The sequence below is a fragment of the Colius striatus genome, chromosome 1 (assembly GCF_028858725.1).
Source record: "Colius striatus isolate bColStr4 chromosome 1, bColStr4.1.hap1, whole genome shotgun sequence".
In the NCBI taxonomy this organism is placed as follows: domain Eukaryota; kingdom Metazoa; phylum Chordata; class Aves; order Coliiformes; family Coliidae; genus Colius; species Colius striatus.
This window is the reverse complement of record NC_084759.1, coordinates 30,114,964-30,136,499: the sequence shown is the minus strand read 5'-3', so window position 1 is coordinate 30,136,499 and position 21,536 is coordinate 30,114,964. Positions and strand designations below refer to the sequence as shown.

Below are 21,536 nucleotides of genomic sequence, written 5' to 3'. Positions count from 1 at the left end.
AGGCCATGAGGTCAAGCCTTTAGTTACAATATGAGATGTGAACAGGGCCAGGTCACTGGAGCAGGCTGCACTTTCCTGTAAAGCTAAAAGATATTCCATGGGACATGGGATAGTCAGGAATTACCAGTGCAGTCCTTCAGGATTGGGTCTGCAGGTTCCACTACTCAGCAGAGCTGGCTGGGAAGACACATCCCCTGTCTGGCACCACACACACCACAGCTATGCCCTGAGCAAGCCAACGCTTGGTAGTGCTCAACAGGGGAGGGGCAATCTGCCTAGCCCTAAATTCAGGTCAAATCTTCAGGCCCTGACATTTCACCTGGTTTGGCCTTTAGTGGACAGACCCTTATTATAGTGGCAAAAGCATGTCAGCCAGCATTCATCATTGTTACTTCTACAGGATTAGTGCAAGCATGTAGAAACCTACAGCATGGGTGCCTTTTGCTGTTGCAGATTTTTCCTTATATTAAAATTGGTATAGCTTAGCTATTTCTCTGTGGCAATAAGGTCCAAGTAAGACAGAGGCAGACATTAGCAAGGCATACCAGGAGCAAACTCACTCAGGAGTATTCCTGTAGGAAAAGCTTCACCCAAGTGCTTTCTTTTTTTTTAATAAATATGTCCTAGACAAATTTTAACATGTGGGGAAAAAAACCCCACATCTCCTAGCCTCTTAGGTTGCACCCATCCCATTCATATCTCACATGGAGCTGTAATCCTTTGCACTGGTAACTAGTTGGGATGTGACAAATAAAGGATTATTCCTCCAGGTGAGGCAGAGCCCATGAGCTCGCTGCTTAGTTTTGATAGATCCTGTTCACACCCATATGGGTGTGTGCATTATTTAAGATGGAGCAGCAAGACTATAGAGGAATCTTTTAGCCCAGGAAAGCAGAAATGCTAACTATTATTCTTCCTGTGTAGCTATCTAATACTGAGGTGGAGGAAATTATGTCCAGGGCATTATTTGATCTTTCAGATATACTTTTAAAACACGCTATTCCACAGGGTAGCAAAATTTATGACCGAGATGTGTTTCTTATAGTCAAGTGACCAGTGCTGGCTTTGGGTTGATGTTTTGACAGGATGCAGTTGTCAACCCTGCAGTCAGGTTATTCCACTTGGATATTTTTGACCTTGTGATAAAATTTCAAGAATAAAGTGCACTTAAATTTTTAATGTGCATCCTGCTGATACATCATCTTTCTCTCTGGGAGAAGAACTGCTAGAGAAGGAAAGAGTAAGAAAGAAGATAAGTGATTTCAGTTGGTGAAAACTCGTTGATTTCACGTGCACAAGATTAAAAACAAATTGAAGAAAAGGGAAGTCATCATGTGACCTGATCTAGGTGAACCTTCTTCTGCAGGGGGGTTGGACTAGATGATCTCTAAAGGTCCCTTCCAACCCCTACCATTCCATGATTCTATGATTGCATGGTGTTTGTTACTTCAGTGTGTGCCAAAATGTCACTGTAAAAATATTATCAGTTTACTATGCAAAATCATGCAATTTTTATCAGGATAATTGATAAATCAAACCTGTATCTAATGTTTCTCTTCATAGAAAATTACAGCCTTGGAAAAGAACACATCATTGCAGAGAAAGTCAAAGTGAGCACTGAAGAGCTGACAGTGAAGAGCTGACAGGAACCTGGCTGGAAAAAAAGGTTGGTTTTCACAAATAACACAACTTTTTACCAGTGCTAAAGTGATTTGGACTGTATTACAATCAAAGTAACAACATCTATGGAACTTAATCTGCTTTGCAATCCAAAGAGCTGCAAGAAGGTTGCCATTTCACTGCACTTACCATCGAAACATGTAGTATATTTAAAAACACAAATATGGAGGAAATGTCCAATGACCATGTGTTTTCCATCATCTGCTCTCAGCAGAGGAAAAAGGATCTGCTGCTCTGATAGGAGATGAAGCTATTCCTGTGACCTGTTCTGTAGCACGGCCTGGGCAGAAAGCCCACTGCGACAGCAAGCTCTTGGAGCAGCCCATCTGCAACTGCTGCCGGCAGCCTTGGTCATGGCTCCCGTCTTCCGTTGCCTCTTCTCCAAAAGGGAAGCCAGGCAGCTGTTTAGGAAGCTTTGGAAAAGATCTTGTCAAGAATTTGAAAAAAAAGGAGACAGTGTGAGAGTGTGTGTCTCCAGGTTTTGGCCTCTCTCCAGCTGGCTGACGGTATGGCACTGGCTTTCTTCTTTGTTTCCAAGCTGCAAAATAACCATAAAAACAAAACCCTAAGTAATATGTTAACAACTTGCTTAATTTCACTTTCCCCATATATTCCAGTACTCATGAAGCTCCAGAGATGTTTTACTGCGTACCTGTAAATAAAGGAGTCTCAAACTGTGGAAAAGGACAGAAGAACTTATGTGAGTTCACCGACAGTAAATAACACTCTGCTGTTTCACACCTACAGACTGAAAAAAATAAACAAGCAGACTTTTCAGTTCAGGGAGAATTAAGTGTTCTCTGAAATTTTCCCTGAGTGCCTGAGGGAGTGATAAAATGCAAACAGGCATTTCCAGGAACACCTGAGAAGATGGGTACACGCTGCCCTGGATCCTCAAGGACACTCCAGTTCCTTCATGGTGCTGGGTGCTGTACAGTAGCAGAAGGACTGGATTTGTACTGCTCCTGCTAACCTTTGAATGGTTACCTTGAAGGCCAGGTCTGCTTGTTAGAAACTGTTTTCTTAAGGAAGTAAGTCCCAAGAAAGGCGATAGGGAATAGTTTTTGTTTCACTTCATTGCTTAGCTGAATTCTGGGTTATATGTTTTTAAAAACTCAGTCTTGAATTACTCAAAGTTGATGTTGCTATTCAGGTGTTCATAAGCCAGCAGAAAGATGGCATCAAAGTGGCATCTTGCCCTTGACCCTACACTTTGTAAATTCCTCATACATTTACAAAACTAAACTGAACTCAATTTAGTTGAGGTCTTAGCCCTGTATCCAGCAGAACACATACAAGCGCACACACACCTTTGGTATCCACATTGCAAAACGCACAGAGCATTTAAAGTGACACAAGAAGCCACTAACATAACTAAGGTAGGCACTACAAATACCTTATACTGATGCTTTTATTTCTTCTGCTTGCAAATGATCACTTCTCCTGCTGCTTTCTGTAAGTATTATTTTCTGGCACTGAGCTGCAAGAAATCATCTGTCTTCTTTCAGGAGAAATCAGCAAAGAATGACAGACATCTGTCTTGTTTCAGAAGAAATCAGCAAAGAGAGACAATCTAAATCCTGACTCTGGTCCATCTACAGAGAAGGGTCGGGTTAAGGAAGCAGGGTTTGCCACAGCCCGCAACCCAGTTGTATTTTATGCCCTGCTGGTTTTATTGGTTGTGAAATGTCCATGCAAAGTAAAAGAACCCTCCTAAACACTTTATTTGCTTTGCTGAGAGCTCTTTATTCTACAGAAGATCAAATTAAGAGCAATGCTAGATAAATCACCCTCTTTTTCCTGAGATGTACCACTAGTGTTTTCAGCTTCAGAGCCCACAAGAGCAGCACAATGCCCCTGCCTTCTAATTAGCTTAAGTGAGAGAGAGCAAAGGTTTGAGCTCTTGGGCTGTACCAGAGACCGAAGGCTGAAGAGCTGAGGCAAAGCTGCTGTCACCCATCGTAACCATCCCCCACCTCACCATCAAGTCCCCATCACTGTGAGAAGGAATGTGTTTACTTCCATCGGTGGGTGAAATCAGAGCCATCATGCAGTTTCTGTCAGCAATTACTTGATCACCCTGTTTCTGTGCGGGTCTGATGATTGCAGTGCGACACTTTTGTCAGGGGACAGGTGAGAGGCTGGAAGGGATCAACCTATTGCTTATAAACAGAATGCAACGGCTAGAAGTGCGTGCTTTGTGGAGCTTTCTTTACTCACATGTGAAAAGTGATTCATTTAAACCAGTTAGGCTAAGAGATGTGGCAAATTAAATGCTAAGTGAAGCCTGCCTTGGCCCACTGCTGCGGCTGCTAATCTGATTTTTGAAGTCCCCAGCTTGCTGGGCAGTATGAAGGCAGTTTGCTGGATGCTCTCATAGCTGGTGGTGCAATGTAAGCACAACACTTGGAATACAATCCGCCAGTGTCCCCACGCCAGATCCCATAACCTACTTCCTAGGCCTGCTGCCAGTGTTGTGCTATGAGTCACGAAGAGAAACAAACACAAGGAATGTCAAATTAAATAGGATGCAACGCTTTCGCAGCGCTTAAAAGCAGAGCGGTTATGCTGCAGCATACAAACCTCCCTGGACTCCTCTTGGACTGCTTCTCGTCTTGGTAATAAGAAACATCCCTTTAATTAGTTCCACCTAATGAAATTCATAAGCCAGGGAGTGGGAGTTTTGCTTCTGGGTAGAAACTGAAAACTTCTTTCCACTTGATCTGCCCATTCTCTGCAGCAGTCATTAGCAAATTTTATCAAATCTCTGCATTAAACAGTAAGAACTATTGTTCGCCCAGAACACAAGTCCATTTATGAGCTGCAATACGACACATCTTGGAAACCCCAGACTGAAAGGCACTTCTAAAAGGGGGAAAAAAAAAGTAGGACTGGCAAGAAAAAGTAGTTTCAAATTGTCAAGAATAAACAATAGAGAAATTTCTACCTGATCTTTCCGGCTGCTGAGATCTGAGAGGTTCCTTTACCTTTCTGGATTTGGTCAGTACAACTTACAAAATCTATTTCATCTTTCCTTAGAGTCAAGAGGCATCCATTACCTCTCCATCTGAAGCTCTGGGTGCTTCATGCTCCGTGCACCAGGGGCAAGTAAAATAATTCTAGGAAGCCTCAAGATGTGCCTTTGCTCCTGTGGAAATATTGACCCACAAGGGTCTGTTTAAATCCATTTTGGTTATGTGCCTCTCAAGACAAAGTGATATCCATGGCAACAAACAATTTCCCTGCAGAAGAGAGAGCACATCCAGAAAGAGAGTGTAATCACTCTGTTTATCGATGACTAAAAGCCTGAAAGCATAAAGTTTAGCTCTCAGGCACCAACACCAGTGCTCTAAAGAATACCAGGGCCTTTCGTCATCATGCTTTTACCAACGTCTGGTGGAGATGATGGCGAGGGAAACTGAAGCCTTGCCCACAGTTTTCATTTCCAAACTCTTTTGCAAAGAGATGTGCCTCACTATGTGGTTGTGGTTGCCGTTTGAGAAGGTAAGAGAGGAGAGTGAGAAGGAGATAGTTGATTCTCAGCTACATTCAGAGACATCAAAAGCACAAACTACCACTAAGACAAACTGTTAAGCTCATCGGGATTTTGGTACAAAATGTTTTCAGCACCTACTGGGGCCCCTCAGTGGATTTGCATGTGTTCTTCAAAAGTGGCTGCTGACCAATACGATCATCCTGCTATTCCATGTTGAATCCCATAATTACAGACCCTGATTTACAGGGGTGGTTATAGCTGCTATTACGGGAAGCTACGATGCTGGACACAGCTGCAGTGCTGATGGGGGAAGGAGAGAGGAAAATCGCACACAGCAGCTCTTGCATAAATGCTTGCTGTACTGGGCAATGCTAACAGAGGGGAAGGAGCCCCCCTGAGGTCTTTACAAGACTCCTTCCCACTTATAAAGCCATCTTTGATTTGGGCCCTGAGGAGTAATTTTCTAGTTTAGCACTCAGAAGCACTCAGAAGTGTGTTTTTCAGAGCTTTCAGCAATAGCTTGAACCAGCTCCGAAGACATGCTAGAGAAAGGTATTGGCACAGAGCATATCTTGCTGCAGTCCCTCTGGAGCTAAAGGAACCTTTGCATGTTCAGTGCATTTTACCCTGACCTGAATCCCCTTACCCTCCAAATCTGTCAGCATTTGATCTGCTCTCCAACCTCTGAACTCCAATCTCCACTCAGCTGAGATAAAGAGCTCCCACTAGCAATCCTCAAGACCTCCAAGACAATTTCCTCAGCTGCCGGGATCTTTCTACCTGCAAGCCAGACACAGCATTTAGTTGTAGCTTTGAAGATCCCTGGAGGGTGGGCATGGGGTTGCCAGACAGATAGATGGATACTGCTGCAGAGAGAACACGAGACACCCAAGGTTAAATTTTTCAGGCAGTGTTTTGGTGCTATGACCTGTCTAAATACTACACAGTGGCTTGCAAATGATGTGATTGATTACAAATTATGTCAACACCACCTCATTGGACCTTCTTGCCTACAGCAGTGCTGACAGAGCACCCGTCACCTTCATTTCTGAGAACCCATAAATGCAAGAGCTATAAGGTCATCAAACTCATAGGCAAAAGAAGGGACCCTTGTTTTGAAAGCCAAAATGGTTCCATTGTGAATTCAAGGTTAAGGTGACCAAAGGATCAAACATTGTCCCCTAAAGATGTATCCAGGATGAACACACCTCCCACAGAAAACACAAAGTGTGGGATATTTGCTTTGTCTGGGAGAAAGGCCAGGGTAATGGTTTCTTTCAGGTATTTGGCTTCTTATACTGTGTCCCGAAGAGGAACAGATCCTGCTTCTGGAGGCCAAAACTCATGCATTGAGGAGAGTAAATTGTTTGAAGATTAATACTGAATTTAGCATCTGTAGTTGAGATCAGGAGGTGATTTTAGGGATTAGACTCATTTAATTGGAAAAAAAGAGGCACAGGATTCCCCACCCATGTACTTGTAGGTGCCTACAACTCTCCCTCCCATATCTACCTCAGCCCACCACCATCCAACTGAGAAACCCCACCTCCGTTGCTGCAGGGGTTTCCATTTCAGCTGCAGTAGAGGGTGGCCTCTCACTCTGCAGCAGCGGTGATGTATTACCCACCCAGCTACTGACCAGGCTCTGCTCATCAGCTTATCTGCCAAGGTCTACTCCCGTGACCCTTTGTCCCTGTCAGCCTGCTGAATTTATGCTCCTTCTCTGATCTACTGCTACATGAAGGCAATGATTAAGATTTTCCTGATGGCACAGTTAAAACCATTCAGGAAAAAAAAAAAAGAAAGAAAGAAAAAAGCTCATGAGCAAAACTATCTCACTTTACCAAGATCAGGTGAGATGGAAAATTACTCTCTTGTTGATCAAAATGGCTTCAGGTAGAGCATTTTTAATACAAATTTGAAAGAGCTATGAGAAAACACCAGTGCTGTCTCAAGGGGACGCTGGCCTGAATTCAGAGAGATCTTCAAGTGATTGGAGCTCAACTACATTGGCCAGAGTGAAAATAATCTCTACTTGGGTGATTCTCAGTGAAAAGACACAGTGCCAAACTCAGGTTTTATCATGGTTAACCCTTTTGATGCTCACCCTTGGAGTTATGGATTTAGACGCATATTTAGATACTGACATTGGCTACTGGTACAAACAGCATCCTCTTGAGTCCAGAAACAGATGCCTGGTTGCCCATCTGCCTCTCGGGTCTTTTCTCCCAAGAAAAGGTGAGTATTTATATGTCAGCACCCTCTCATTTGCTTGCCCTTAATAGGGCAATGCATTCCCAAAAGTCATTTATCACAGCTGGACTGGCAATAGAGGCTCCTTCTCCTTCCTCCCCTCCTCTCCCACATCATACCTCATAATGTCTCCCTTAGTGGTTGCCAAGATCCTGCCGAAGCAGACCAAATTTCAGGCTACTCAGCAATCCCAGCCCTCATGGGAAGCAGGCTGGAGAAGCCTCTTCTATTATTATTCCCTGGAGCCATTAACAGCCAAGTGGTTTTGATGGATCTCAGCTCCTCTCTACTTACATCCTCACCACCCATGACCCGAAGCAGAAATCTCAGGCTTACAAAATTAAATAGGCCATTCCCACGAGCCACTCTGTGATTCCATGCTTGGATGGGAGCAGGGGAAAGGGCAGAGACATGTCTGCTCCTGGAGCAGCACAGAATAAGCGTGTACAACCACAGGCTCCGAGAATCCCTGGCCCCTTATTTCTCATAGCTGCTAGTCAAACCGGACTTGGATGTAGCACAGTAACCTATTGAACCAGATCTCATTAACTAACTACAGAGAAGTCTAGCAGACCATTAAAAATTAAGATAAATATAGGCACACATAAAAAAACCCAGTAATTTTTAAAGCTCTGAGACTGCTTCCTCGGGGAGCAGAAAATCGTAATACATAGGATGTTCTTCGGACGATGCAACTGTAGCCCTGGTGAGCCAGGAAGCTTTAACTAGATCTCCCCAGGACCACAGGGAGGAAAACTGTGCCTCTGTTTTGCTGCCAAAAAACCCAGCCTCCTGCACGCCTGGTTATTTTCCACACTCAGACATGCACAAGCTCACATGGCAGCCCAGGGATGTGCTACTCTTCCGAGCCTCCAGCAGCCTGCTCCTGCTTTCAAGGCTCACTTGGTAGCCCAGAGGACAACTCAGGTCGTATTTCCCTTAAGACCAGGGGTGTTGACAGCAATCAGTCATGAGCAGGACCTGCAGCAAGGAACAGGTTTTATACAGGCAACATCACTGGGACAACCTCTTGGTCCAGCCCCGTGAAGCCACTGCTGTCACTACTGCTTTTGGCTCACACCTGGGCAGTAAGGCCGCCCAACTAAGTGCTGGGGATGAAGTGCAAAGAAAATATCTTTTAGTTGAGGTGAGTGTTGTGCAGTGGTCTAAGCTTGGAGACAAGAGCTCTGTATCTCCCCACCTAGAGCCTTCAAGTTTTACCAGGCTCTCTTGCAGGCAGAATGAATGAAGTAGACCAAGGAGAGACCCTACCAGATATAAAACAGGACCTTCGCAGTGGTCCCATGAGGTTAGATTAGTTTGTGTGAAGACTCTGTGATCACGAGTAATCTGCTGGTTCAGTCCTCCAACGTGATGTGAAACACAGCCCTTTGACAAGGGCTGACTTACTCTAGGAAACTTCAAAGCCATCAAAGAGCTTGTGCTGGGTGATGTTTGTGTGCAGCGCTTTGAGTGAGTTTTCTCTGCTTTCCCTTGTCACTGTGCAACAGCCACTTAAAAAGCTCTGCTCTCTTTGTAGCCTTCACTACAGTACGAGGCTTATTGTCCTATTTATCACTGTTGAACTGCCTCAGACTGAATTATTTATAGCGCTGGAGAAGATGAATTAAGTGGTAAATTAAAAGTGGGTCACAGGGATGTTGCCTTGGCCTTGCGGCTCAAACGTGTCAGTGGGCTGATGTCTTCACCTCCTTGGCTTAATGGGATGGATCCACGCTCACATCGAAGCCTCGAGTCGCCTGCACCCACCCAGTGTTCCCCTCCCCTTGGGCCAGAGGAGTAGCAGACAGGTACTGGCACCTTGCATTATCCTCCACAGGTGACTTGCCCCCACCTTTTTATCTGTGCATACTCTGATATTTCAATTGAGGAGATCATTGCAGCACCCTCATCAAGAAACACTACTACAAAGCTACAAGTGGCATAACATGCCAGTACGTTGCACTGCCAGTGGCATGCCACAGGGTGAGCAAAAATGCCCCAAAAGTTTAGAAAGTGGCTCACCAGCCTGAGATTTCTAGTTTTTAGCACAGGAACTAAACAGCTACTTAAGCATAGGGTTATTAACAGGTAACCCTGTGTGCATTTCCATCCCTAAATCCCCACTGAACCTCATAATCCTCCATTGAGAACAGCCTATGCTTCACGCTGCCTCTAACTTTGCTGACAACAATGATTCAATTGTTTCCAAAAGAGGAGAATCGCTTTTCACATCACTGCTTTTTCTTATGCCACGTCTGACTGCGAAGCAGAGGCTCCAGTGAAGCAGAGGCTCCAGCAAGAGGCTTACCCCAGGGGTCCCCGGATACTTTCCGTGCTGGAAGGTGGGGAGCCCTCCCACAGGCAAAGGGAACAGGACACCTGCCTGGCATGGCCTTGGAACCATGAATATGAGGGTATTCATCTCACAAATATTGGAGATTTGCATTGTTTTACCAGTATCTATGTTCAAATATAACTCCCAAGTCCTTTTTAAAATTCACTTTAAAAAGAAATACATACACGAAATGAAAGGCTGCTCCCTCCACACCACCCTTGTTCCTTGGAAAACACCAGACATGTTGATTCTTGTCGTTTGGGGTTTTTTTCAAAGGGTGTCAAAGAACTTGGACACGAGCTATGAGCTCTTGTGTGTGGATGGAGGTCCTGGGCTAATAGACACCAGGGTCATCTGAAACTGAGTGCTCCTGGCCATGAAACCAAAGAGCAATTGAAAAAAAAGCATCTTTTTCCTGTGTTATTGGCATTTTCTCTCCATGGTGCAAGGGCAGACAAATTTCATTATCTCTTGTGAGAAAGTCTGTATCAACAGTATCACTTAATGGCACTAAAGGCAAGACAGGCACCAAAACTGAGAATGAATTGGCTTTAATAGAAAGGTTGGAAAAGAGCCTCCACTTTTGGAAAGCCGCAATCACATTTTGTCGCTATATGATGCAATCACCTTCCCTCTAACGTTGCCTAGTACAATACTGACATCTTGCCCTCGAAAGTCAAAATCTCTTGGCTAAGAGACCAAATGAAAATAAAGAGGCTTTAGATTTAAGTACAGCAAGATGAAGAGTTTTAGCAACAGCCAACTTGCTGAGAAATGTGGTTTAAGTAATCCCACTGCTATTTTCAGATTCAGGTTGAATGTACTTAACAGCTCCAGCAAAATGAGAGAGTGTGGACCTGACTCCCCAGCCCAGGCAGAGGAGGAGGAGGAGGAGGTGGCAGACAGCTTTAATTAGCAGGCAAGTGAGTGAAAGCACTTACTCAGGAGGGGATCATCATGAGGATGTGGACTCTCAACATCTCCCTGCCTAGGAATACTCCTAGCATCCCATTGTGTCTCTCCAGGATCCACCAGCCTTTTTTGTTTCTTTAAAAAAAATCTGTTTTGCAGAGGTCCAGGTTCCCAGGTGAGAGATGCAGTCCCTCAGCGAAGCAGCCTGGTTCTCCCTCCACTGGGAGGGAAGATTTTTGGGCCAAGTGGAGTCACGGGGTGCAGGAGATGGAGCCGGCCAGCCCCACATGCCCTAAGGGCACTGCTCCAAGCAACCCTCTCTTGGGAGCCTGGGGACGAGGGTTCCTGTCTCCCACACAGGGGAGGACCTGCTATGGCTTCCTTGCTTGTGTTAAAATAGAAAACAAATGTTTTTCTTCCAAGTAAAAAGAAAGATTTCACCAATCTAAACCAAACGTCCCCAAAACGTTACACTCGGGCTCATGGGCATTACAAAGAAATCTCCTCTGAAATTATTACAAACCAGCCTACTGTGGGATGTTTCAGACCATCTCTGGAAGTGGAAAAAAAAATCCTGCCTGCCCAAATCCATCTGTAAATCAATCCAGTGGGAAATCCAGCTATTTCACCTCAACCATTTGCCGACAATGCAGAGCTTAAAATGCACCCAGGCCTGAACAGACACTCAGTGGTCACGAGGGCAGCACATCACTACAGGCAAATACTGGTGGCTGCAATTCTCTTTCAGCCTCCCCAAAGCCAAGGTTACACTTCCATTATTCAGGCAGACCACCCTGTGTTTAGAAAGCAAAGTGGTGAGACTGAAGTGAGGGAATATGGTTTAACAGCTGGGCACTTGTCTTGCTCTGACGAATAGAAAACAAATTTGCTCTTTCTTTCAACTACAGACTGCCTTTGCTCCAAATTCTTGCCTTGTTTTCTGCAACGAGTACTCATATCAGTGTCTTCATGATGATGTTAGTCAACCTGAGAGACAATGTTCAGCTGAAATCTGTACTGTATTTCCCCCCACCCAAACAACTGCTTCTGTGACGACTTAGGGGTTTGGATGCATGAGATACTCCTCAACGCATGCTTCCCTTTACTGAGTTGGTATTGTTTTCATACAGAAGTCCATTACCATAGAGTCTATACAGCTTCCTTTACATACATAACAAGGAAAAGATGAAAAAATTGTAACATGCCAAGAAAGCTGTCTTACCAAACAAGAGCTGCCTGAAGGGTATATTTAGAAATCAGAAGACAACTTAGGAAGAGTTGCACAACATAAGCCAGAAGAGTAATGAAAACTAGGGAGAGGGGGAGTTTCATTTAGGTATTGAGCACTCCCAGACAGCATCAGCGGATACCCAGATTGACACAATTCTTTTTCACCTCACTAAGTGACAAGTGAAACAGCTTTGAAGTATTTTTCATTCATCAGTCTCAAATTGTGTTGCAAAGGAGAGTTAAAGCACTGGGTTTAGCATCCCTGTCTGCAAACTGATGCACAGAGCTGAAGTCCAAAGCTGTGAAAAGGCAGACACTAGGAACAAATGCAGGCTATGGAGTCAGGTCCATTGTTGAGTTTGGACCCTGGTAGCTTCTTTTTCAATACTTGAAGCAGCCCAGCTGTAGTGAATTTGCCTGGGACAGGTTTTTGGTAGCAGGGGGAGCTACAGGGGTGGCTTCTTTTAAAAAGAAAGTTGCCAGAAGCTTCCTGTGTAGCTCGTTAGGGCCAGTCAATTCTAAGAAGGATGCCACACCTGACCCAGGCCTGGCCAATTAGTGACTGAGGTAACACCGCTGTGAATAATGGATTTGAGAAGGGGAAGAAGTTGTTGCTGGGCAGTTGCTAAACTGCAGCAGCAACAGGGAATGAGAATATGAAAACATGTCCACAGACACCAATGTCAGTGGAGAAGGAGGGGGAGGAGGGTGCTTAGGCCCTCTAAGAAAGACTCCCCTGTGACCTGTGATGAGGACCATGGTGAGGCAGCTGTGCCCCTGCAGCCCATGGAGGCCACTGGGGAGCAGAGATCCAATCTCAGCCCGTGGAGGACCCCACACTGGAGCGGGTGGATGCCTGAAGGAGGCTGTGACTCTGTGGGAACCCCATGTTGGAGCAAGTTCCTGGCAGGACCTGGGAGCCCATGGGAAGAGAGGAGCCCACACCAGAGCAGGTTCGCTATCAGGACTTGCGATCCTGTGAGGGTCCCAGGCTGGAGTAGTCTGTCCCTTAAGGATTGTTCTCCCCGTGGGTGACCCACATCAGGGCAGGGTGTGAGGAGCTGCCCCTGTGGGAGGCCCCATGCTGGAGCAGTTCGTGAGGAGCTGCAGCCCATGGGAAGGACCCACACTGGAGAAGTTCATGAGGGACTGTCTCCTGTGGGAGGGACCCCACAGTGTAGCAGTGGGAAGTGTGAGGAGGCCTCCCCCTGAGAAGGAGCAGCAAAATCCATCTGTAATGAACTGTCTGGAACCCCCATCCCCTGTGTCACTGGTGGGGGGGGGGAAGGGGAGTCCCAGAAAGATGGAGGGGTGGAGGGAGGTGTTTTAAGATTCAGTTTTATTTCTCATCTCCCTGTTCTTATTGTTCATTTAATAAATCTTTTTCTCCTCGAGTCTGTTTTGCCCACAATACTAATTGCTGAGCAATCTCCTTGTCCTTATCTCCACTCACGTACCTCTCATTATGTTTCTCTCTCCCCTGTCCAGTTTAGGAGGGGGAGTGATATTACAACTTGGGGGGCACCTGGCACCTAGCCAAAGCTAAACCACCACATTGGCAGCCTTGTGCAGGCAGCCTGTGGGCTTTGCCTTCTTTCTTGTTTCACTAGGGGCAGAGCTTCCAAAGCAGTTGTTTTACACCAAGAAGTCATCTTGATCAAGGCACTCACTTCGGCCCAGAGCCTCCCAGAGCTGCTGAGGCTGGTGGGCACCTCTGGAGATCACCCAGTCCAACTCTCACCCACAGCAGGGTCAGACACAACAGCCTCAAGGCTGTCTCTTGTCAGGTCATCCTTAAGGACGGAGACGCTACAACCTCTCTGGTCAAACTGCCCAGGGTTTGACCCCTCTTACAATAAAAAATGTTTCTTCCTATATTTATAATAAACTTCCCATCCCTGGGCACCACTGACAAAAGGCTGCCTCCATCTTCTTTACTTCTCCCATCAGGTAACTATCCATAAGGATAGGATCCCTCCCCAAGCGTTCTCTTCTCCAGGCTCTCAGCTTCCCCCTGTATCAAAGATGCTCCAGTCTCTTAATCATTTTTGTAGCCCTGCACTGGACTTGCTCCAGTATGTCCATGTCTTTCCTGCACTGAGGAGCCCAGCAGTCCAGATGTCCCTCACCCATACTGAAGAGAGAGAAAAGTACCCCCTCCCACAACCTACTGCTGATCACAATCATTTGAGCTTGGCATTTCAGCTAGTGATCAGCTCACCTCACCATCCACTTACCTAGCCCATACTTCATCACTGAGAATTCTGAGGGAGACAGCATCAAAAGCCTTGTTAGAGCTACACTAAACAACATCCTCTGCTTCCCCCTCAGCCACTGAGCAAGTAAGATCACCATCCAGTTGATCAAGCATTTCTTCTTCCTAAATCCACGCTCAGTAAACCCTAACACCTTCTTGATCTTACGATGTCTGGAAATTACTTGCAGGCTCATCCTGCTCCACAACCTTTCCTGGGGTTAAGGTGAAGCTGCTGAGCCTGTAGGTCCCCAGATCCTCCTGAACTGATACTTGCTTTCTTTCCAGTTCTCAGCAACTCTCATTGTCTTGTGCTTTTAAAGGTATTCAAGAGTAGCCTGATGATGACATCAGCCCACAGTATGATTGCCACTTGTAGATAGCTTGAAGAATGCAGTATGCCAGCCCAGACTTCTGCCTTTGACAGAACAACTGCCCAAAGAGTTTGTATTTGTTCCTCAACAGTTTTTAAACATCTAAGATCTGCCAGGACTGCATGACTGTTGTTCTTGAATAATGAGTGCACTGCATGACTTGGGTTAGTGGTCACAGCAGCAAGGGGAAGCAGAGGAACACTCAGTTATAAGGAGCTGACACAGAGGACCACAGCGCTGGCAGCAGGGCAGGGCTAACTGAACCACCCTGTGCTCTCAACGCAATGACTGCAACATCAACGTGTAAAATCAGCTGCCCTGAACAAGAAATCATGCAGATTAGAAATGCTGAACTGTCATTTCCTTTACTCTCATCTCAGGAACAGCTGTGCTGTAGTATAAGTGATTTTATTCACAGCACAGCCTAGACTGCCTAAGCTGCACCACCACAACTGAGTAAAATCTCATGAGTTTTTTTACTGTCTTAATACCTCTAGTTCAGTAGGTGAGATGGATTTAAGGCAAACAAAAAACCTACCAAAGCCTAAAGGTACTGATTTTTAACTAGACACCCACAATTACATTTTCAGCAGTGAAGTTATGAAAGAAGAAAGATAAAAATAAAATTTCATAAGTGTGAAGGTTGTCAGTGGAATATTTTTATCTGAAGTGAGTCACAAATCCCGAGAAGTAGGGGGTTTTTCTCTAATAACACTGAAAAAACCCTTCAAAAATCAATACAAAATCACCATCCTACACCAAAACAACGAGAAAGTTAAAACCTGCATAAAGCTTAATCAAGACACTGGTTCCTGCAGCATGTCACAAGCAACAGGTTCTTCTTACACAGACACAAAAGGGCACCTTATTAGAAAGGAGTAAATGAAGCCCATCTTAAACTAGAAACAGGAATGTTTTAACCTGGAGAAGACTGAGGAGGGACCATATCAGCACTTATAAATATCTAAAGGGTGGGTGCTAAGAGGATGAGGCGAGTCTTTTCTAACATGCAGTGATAGGATGAGGAGTAACGGGCACAAGCTGGAACACAGAAAGTTCCACTCAAACACGAGGAGAAACTTCTTTCCTGTGAGGGTGAGGAAGCCCAGGCACAGGCTGCCCAGGGAGGGTGTGGAGTCTCCTTCTCTAGTGATCTTCAAGCCGACCTGGACACGTTCCTGTGTGACCCGATCAAGGTGGACCTGCTTTAGCAGGGGGTTTGAACTAGATGATCTCTAAAGGTCCCTTCCAACCCCTACCATTCTGTGAAGTTTCTTGGAGCAGAGAAGCCTACAGGCATTAGACTACGAGAAAAAGTCATTACAGCAGATTTTCTACCCAAAGGCTGAAGACAAAGAACTAAGGAAGCATATTCTTGAGTAGCAGGAAGAGGTGGCTGAAGCCTGAACATGGATTAAAAGAACAGGAAAAGAAATGTGTCAGAGACTAAAGGACAGAGACTTTCAACTTATTGACCAAGACAGCAATTCAAGCTTGGTTTAACATCGCTGCAATCTATGCCTACACATCTCTGCTGTATTAGTTGGCAGAAATGATTCACTGTGAGAACCACAGTTACAATTCTGCAGGTATACAGTAAATCTTAGGTTAAAACTCCCAATTTTTGCCATGCTGGCCTTGTACAGATGTCCCCCAAAAGAAACCCACCTCTTCCTAGCTACATGTAATAGACTTTAAAAAGATTTTCTTCAGACAAAACTTTTGGTTTTGTGTGAAAGTTTAATATTCTGAAGTTCAAGATGACAACAGTAGAAAGAATTCAGATTAAAGTTTTTTGTTTGCTTTGTTTTCTAAACACAGGGTCAGGGTGTACAGTCAAAGAAAGCCCTGCCATCAACTCGATAGGAACAGAAGCATATTAAGGGTTGTTTAAAGTGCAATTTAGTAGCAATCCTTAGCCATCCATTTCCTTGCCTGCAGCTGTTACTCATGCTTTCGATAGCACTGGTACCACCACACTCCAAAAATCAGGTTCTGCCCGAGGGCCAGATGTCCGTGGCTTAGAGTCCTTTGCTGGTATTTTCATTGCGGTAGAACTGTACATGCCATAAGCAAGTCAGTGAGATTGAGATGGCTCGTGGGACCATCATGGGAAGAATGAATCATCTGCCTCGGAAATATAAATGTTTATGATCACTGCTTCTATTCTGCACATACATTCTTGAGACACGCAACTTTTACAAGGGTGTTGATATTTATATAATGCCATAAATTTAGACAGTGCATTACAAACACAATATGCAGCCGTAGCTATAAATAGCACGGCAGTGGGACAGAGTTTTCAACCATTTCTCGTTTTCTGTGCACCACAAATGAGACGTATGGCACAAAGTTAAGGAGCCGGAGGAAAGAAAATACAGTTATTAGGCTAAAAAAAAATCCCTCCATGCAAATCTGTGTATTTTAGATGGTGGAATGGAAGGCTACACTTCTACTAAAGAACGAAAGACATAGAATCAGTCCCTGAGATTTAACACCAACATTTAGCCATGGCTAAAAGACAAAGAGCAGAGAAACATTTGGAAGTGGAAGTTTTGACAACAGATTTTTTTCATGGCATGTTTTCAGTGTCAATGTGACAAACCAGTACCTGCCCTCGACAAGAAGGAATCCAACAAACAGATGCACAATGTAATCAAAAGATGAAACTTGTTCCTAAACCTTTGCTGATGATGTTCAACACTGTGGATGTACACACACACATCTATGGAAAAAGAAAATCACTGGATGCTGTAGAAGCATTGCAACAATGTACCAAGGAAGACATTCTTCCACAAGGCCAACTAATACATTCCCAATGTGCATTAAAAGAGACAAACCAGTAACTCTCACTAAGGTTTCAGAACATTGACAATATTCTTATATTTAAGAGTTTGCTTCAAGAGTTAGATTTGTCAGGCAATGACTATAACAGCAATTAAGGCCTAAGGCTTAATTTTGGGTACCTGAGGTCAACTGGCAACCTATCACTGATGCAAGCAGTTAACAGTTATTTTATCTCCATTTTTTAATAAAAGGCTTCTTGCATCAGCCTGCACCCTCATGTCCATTTCTCTGCTCAAATAGCAAATTAGTTCAGAGAGGAGGAGACTCCTGGTGCAAGCAGGACTTTGAACCAGGTCAGTTATATCTTCCATTTCCTTTTTTCATGTTATACTGGATATACTACATTTATATTGGATATATTATATCAAATAACAGCTGAGGAAAAAAAAATATGCACTGCATTACCATTTCAAAAGTACATTGAAATACTTCTGGACACTCAAGATACTCCCAGACATGCCAGACCATAATTTCACATGAGGAAGATTAATCCTACCACAACACTACTTGGCTCTGGTGATGGACTGACACACATTTTGTAACCAGGTAAAACATTCGGAACTCTGAAGCTTGGAAGGGAGGATCTGCACCTGCTCTAGGGAAGGTCATATGCTGTGCCACTGCTGCCTTTCTGCCATGGCTCAATGCAGCCACTCAGTTCTACCTTGGGCAGAACAGATCAGAAAAGTGGTTTTAACAGCTCTCAGTATGTATTTTAATGATTATTTTGTTATACTGATGTCTTTCAAAAGACATCAGTCAGGTAGAAAATGTGAGCCTTTGCTTTATTGTCCACGACATCCTCTACAGTGCTTCTTCACACTGAATTGATGGGGTTTCCCACGTGTCCTCATCTGCCAAGTGAGCCATCTGTGAAGTCTGATCCACGGGTGCTTTCTCACCCTGGGCTATTAATAATGCATCATCTTCTCCTCCTGCTAACTGAAGGTCAGAGCTGCAAGAACAGTTAGATTCATGGAGCTTGTCTGTCAAAGACTCTGCTGCAGTTGTCGAGGACTGTTCAGTCTCTGCTTGTGCTTGTGGTTCTGTTTTAAAACAAAGTCCAAACACGTTCTTTCGGATGAGGTATCGAACGCATTGCAAAATAACATTCCTTTCATGTCGGATGTCCTGGGCCAGTAACTGCAAAGAAAGAAGAGAAGGTGATGCACGTGTCCCTCTATTACTGATACAAGACCATACGGCTCTACTCAGTAATTTTGAACGTCTCTGAATTTAAATAGTTGGCACTCTCACAAATCCTGGACACACAGAGCAGGAGACTTGCCTTACCTGACACAGCACAGGAAAGACACATATTCCCACATTCAGTGGTTTCCCACCAACTGTCTGGGGCTTTGGCATAGCCAACAAGCGTATCTGACAGCACTGCTGCATAGCTTGCTGGGCTGGGCAAGTTAAGGGCTTGCTGTTCCCTTCCTCATGCCAGCCTATGCTGATCACAGAACCACAGGGGTTGGAAGGGACCTCTAGAGATCACCTAAGTCCAAACCCCAGCTAAAGCAGGTTCACCTTGACCAGGTCACACACAAACATGCCCAGACAGGTTTTGAAAACCTCCAGAGAAGAAGACTCCACACTCTCCCTGGTCAGCTTGTGCCAGGGCTCCCTCATCCTCACATAAAAATAAGTTTTTCCTTATTTTTAAGCTGAACTTTTTGTATTCCAGCTCCATCACATCCCTTTTTGCATCAATTCAACTCACTAGCCAGGAGAGAATGAACTTGACAATGAGCAGCAAGTAGTGGGATGTTCTGGGAATTTTTATTCTTTGTTTGGGTGGGTTTTTTTAGGGGCATGTGTATCAAAAATTGACTGTGGTCAGCAAAAGGCCCAGTGTGCCAGAGAGGAAGAGGTGGGACCAGGGATGCAGCCAGGATGCAGCAGGGAAGGAGTTGCCCTCTGGGCAGCAGCAGGCTGCTGGAGCAGCACAGGCTGGTGGTCAAACATCACTTCTAGTGGCAAAGCCTCGTAACAGCCACAATTCACTATGATACTGACACACAACTGTACTACTAAAAAGGATGAAAAAAAACACATGCCCAACGTGCAGGTGATCTATCACCACTCATTTAGCACCACTGAAGCACTAAGGCAGGTAGAACAAGCTGACAAATCTGATGGCATCTTTGGGTTATCCTGTTAAGTCTGTTTGCTCAGGAAGTAGAGAACATCACTGAATATACCTAAATACTACAGATTTCCCCCCCTCAATTAGACTGTAGACCCAGATGACAATGTTCTTGTATCATGGGCTATAATATTAGGCAATGCCTTCCAGTACATCAGCAGAGCAAGTCTATCAGCATCCTTTACACTTTCCAGGTTATACAGGATCAGTAATTTAATATCCCATGCATTTTTTATTAACAAACCCTTATGAGTAAAAGATACTTTATGAACACAAGTAAAGGGCATGTTTCACAGAATCATTTCAGCTGGAAGAGACTTTTAAGATCAAGTCCAGTCTTTGTCCCAGCCCTCTCAACCACTAGACCATTTCCCTAAGTACAACATCCACCCATCTCTTAAACACCTCCGGGGACAGTGACTCCAACTCCTCCCTGGGCAGCCCGTTCAAATGCCTGACAACCCTTTCAGGAAAGGAATTCCTCCTCCTATCCAGTCTGAACCTCCCCTGGCACAACTTAAGGCCGTTTCCTCTTGTTCTACTGTTTGTTACCAAGGAGAACAGACTGACCCCTGTCTCGCTACAACTTCCTTTCAGGTAGTTGTAGAGAGCAATAAGGTCTCCCATGAGCCTTCTTTTCTCCAGGCTAAACAGTCCCAGATCACTCAGCTGTTCCTCATAGAAGACATGCTCCAAATCCTTTACTAGCTTGGTAGCTCACCTCTGGATCCTCTCCAGCACCTCAGTGTCCTTCTTGAAGACAAGGGCCTAAAACTGGACACAGTATTCAAGGTGCAGCCTCACCAAAGCCGAGTACAGGGGAATGATCACCTCTCTACTCCTGCTGACAACACTGTTCCTGATATAGGTCAGGATGTCATTGGTCTCCTTGGCCACCTGGGCACACTGCTGGCTCACATTCAACCCCTGTCAATCAACATTCTCAGGTCCCTCTCTATCTGGCAGTTTTCCAACTACTTCTCCCCAAGCCTGTAGCACTGCTGGGGATTGATGTGGCCCAAGTGCAGGACCTTTCACTTGGCCTTACTGAAACTCATGGCATTGACCTTGTCCCAGCCTATCTAGACCTCTCTGTAAAACTTCCCTGCCCTCAAGCAGATTGACACTTCCACCCAGCTTGGTGTCATCTGCAAACTTACTAAGGGTGCACTCTATAGAATCACAGAATCCTAGAATGGTAGGATTGGAAGGGACCTTTAGAGATCATCTAATCCAACCCCCCTGCAGAAGTAGGGTCACCTAGATCAGGTCACATAGGAATGTGTCCAGGCGGGTCTTGAAGACCTCCAAGGAAGGAGACTCCACACCCTCCCTGGGCAGCCTGTGCCAGGGCTCCCTCAGCTGAACAGTAATAGGTTTTTTTTATATTTAAATGGAAGTTTTTGTGTTCCAGCTTAATCCCATTACCCCTTGTCCTGTTGCTAGATACGATAGGAAAAAGGGATGCCCCAAACTCCTGACAACCACCATTTAGATATTTGTAAATATTAATAAGATCCTTCCACAGATCCCCTCATCCAGATCATTAATAAAGACATTAAACAGGAATGGCCCTAGTACTGAGCCCTGGGGGACACCACTGGTTCTGACCAGACACCAACTGGATTTAACTCCCTTGACCAGGACTCTTTGGACTTGACCATCTAACCATCAGGTTTCATCAAGCACCAGACTGTGGATTTAAATAGCAATAACTGGTTTGGGCTCTAATCCACCAACCTAAATCTAGTAGCTTAATCAAAGTGCTAGAGGCCTCCCTCATCTCCCTTAATCTCAGTGAAGTTCATTTTAGCATTACAAAAAAAAAAAATCAGGGTGAAGGACTCTGTCTTTGTGAGCATCAACAGAACCCGTACTCTGAAAAAACAAGTTTAAAGCACAGGTCTAAATATGTACCTACTTGATTAATTGCAGGAGATTTATACTAGGCATTGCAAATCTTGTTAAATTTGGCTGGTACCATCACAGAGAAGCTTTTC

The 21,536-nt window shown here is 44.8% G+C and overlaps 1 protein-coding gene and 1 long non-coding RNA gene across 4 annotated transcripts in view; one reads left to right on the top strand and one right to left on the bottom strand.

Moving 5' to 3' along the window:
- Positions 1-1,567: 1,567 nt before the first annotated feature.
- Positions 1,568-3,400, top strand: LOC133629652 (uncharacterized). Of its 3 annotated transcripts, XR_009821104.1 has the most exons (4): positions 1,568-1,666; positions 1,892-2,186; positions 2,298-2,380; positions 3,189-3,400. It is a non-coding gene; the product is annotated as an uncharacterized LOC133629652 (long non-coding RNA). The 3 variants fall into 3 exon arrangements; XR_009821105.1 differs by lacking the exon at positions 3,189-3,400 and having other exon boundaries at positions 1,895-2,186; positions 2,298-2,575; XR_009821103.1 differs by lacking the exon at positions 3,189-3,400 and having other exon boundaries at positions 2,298-2,575.
- A 12,857-nt stretch (positions 3,401-16,257) lies between these two features.
- NUFIP1 (nuclear FMR1 interacting protein 1) overlaps positions 16,258-21,536 on the bottom strand; it is a 28,052-nt gene continuing 22,773 nt past the window's right edge. Inside the window, exon 10 of the mRNA XM_062020483.1 lies at positions 16,258-18,527. Coding sequence (XP_061876467.1) covers positions 18,189-18,527 — 339 coding nt within the window. The 3' untranslated portion in view covers positions 16,258-18,188. The remainder of the gene's footprint in view (positions 18,528-21,536) is intronic.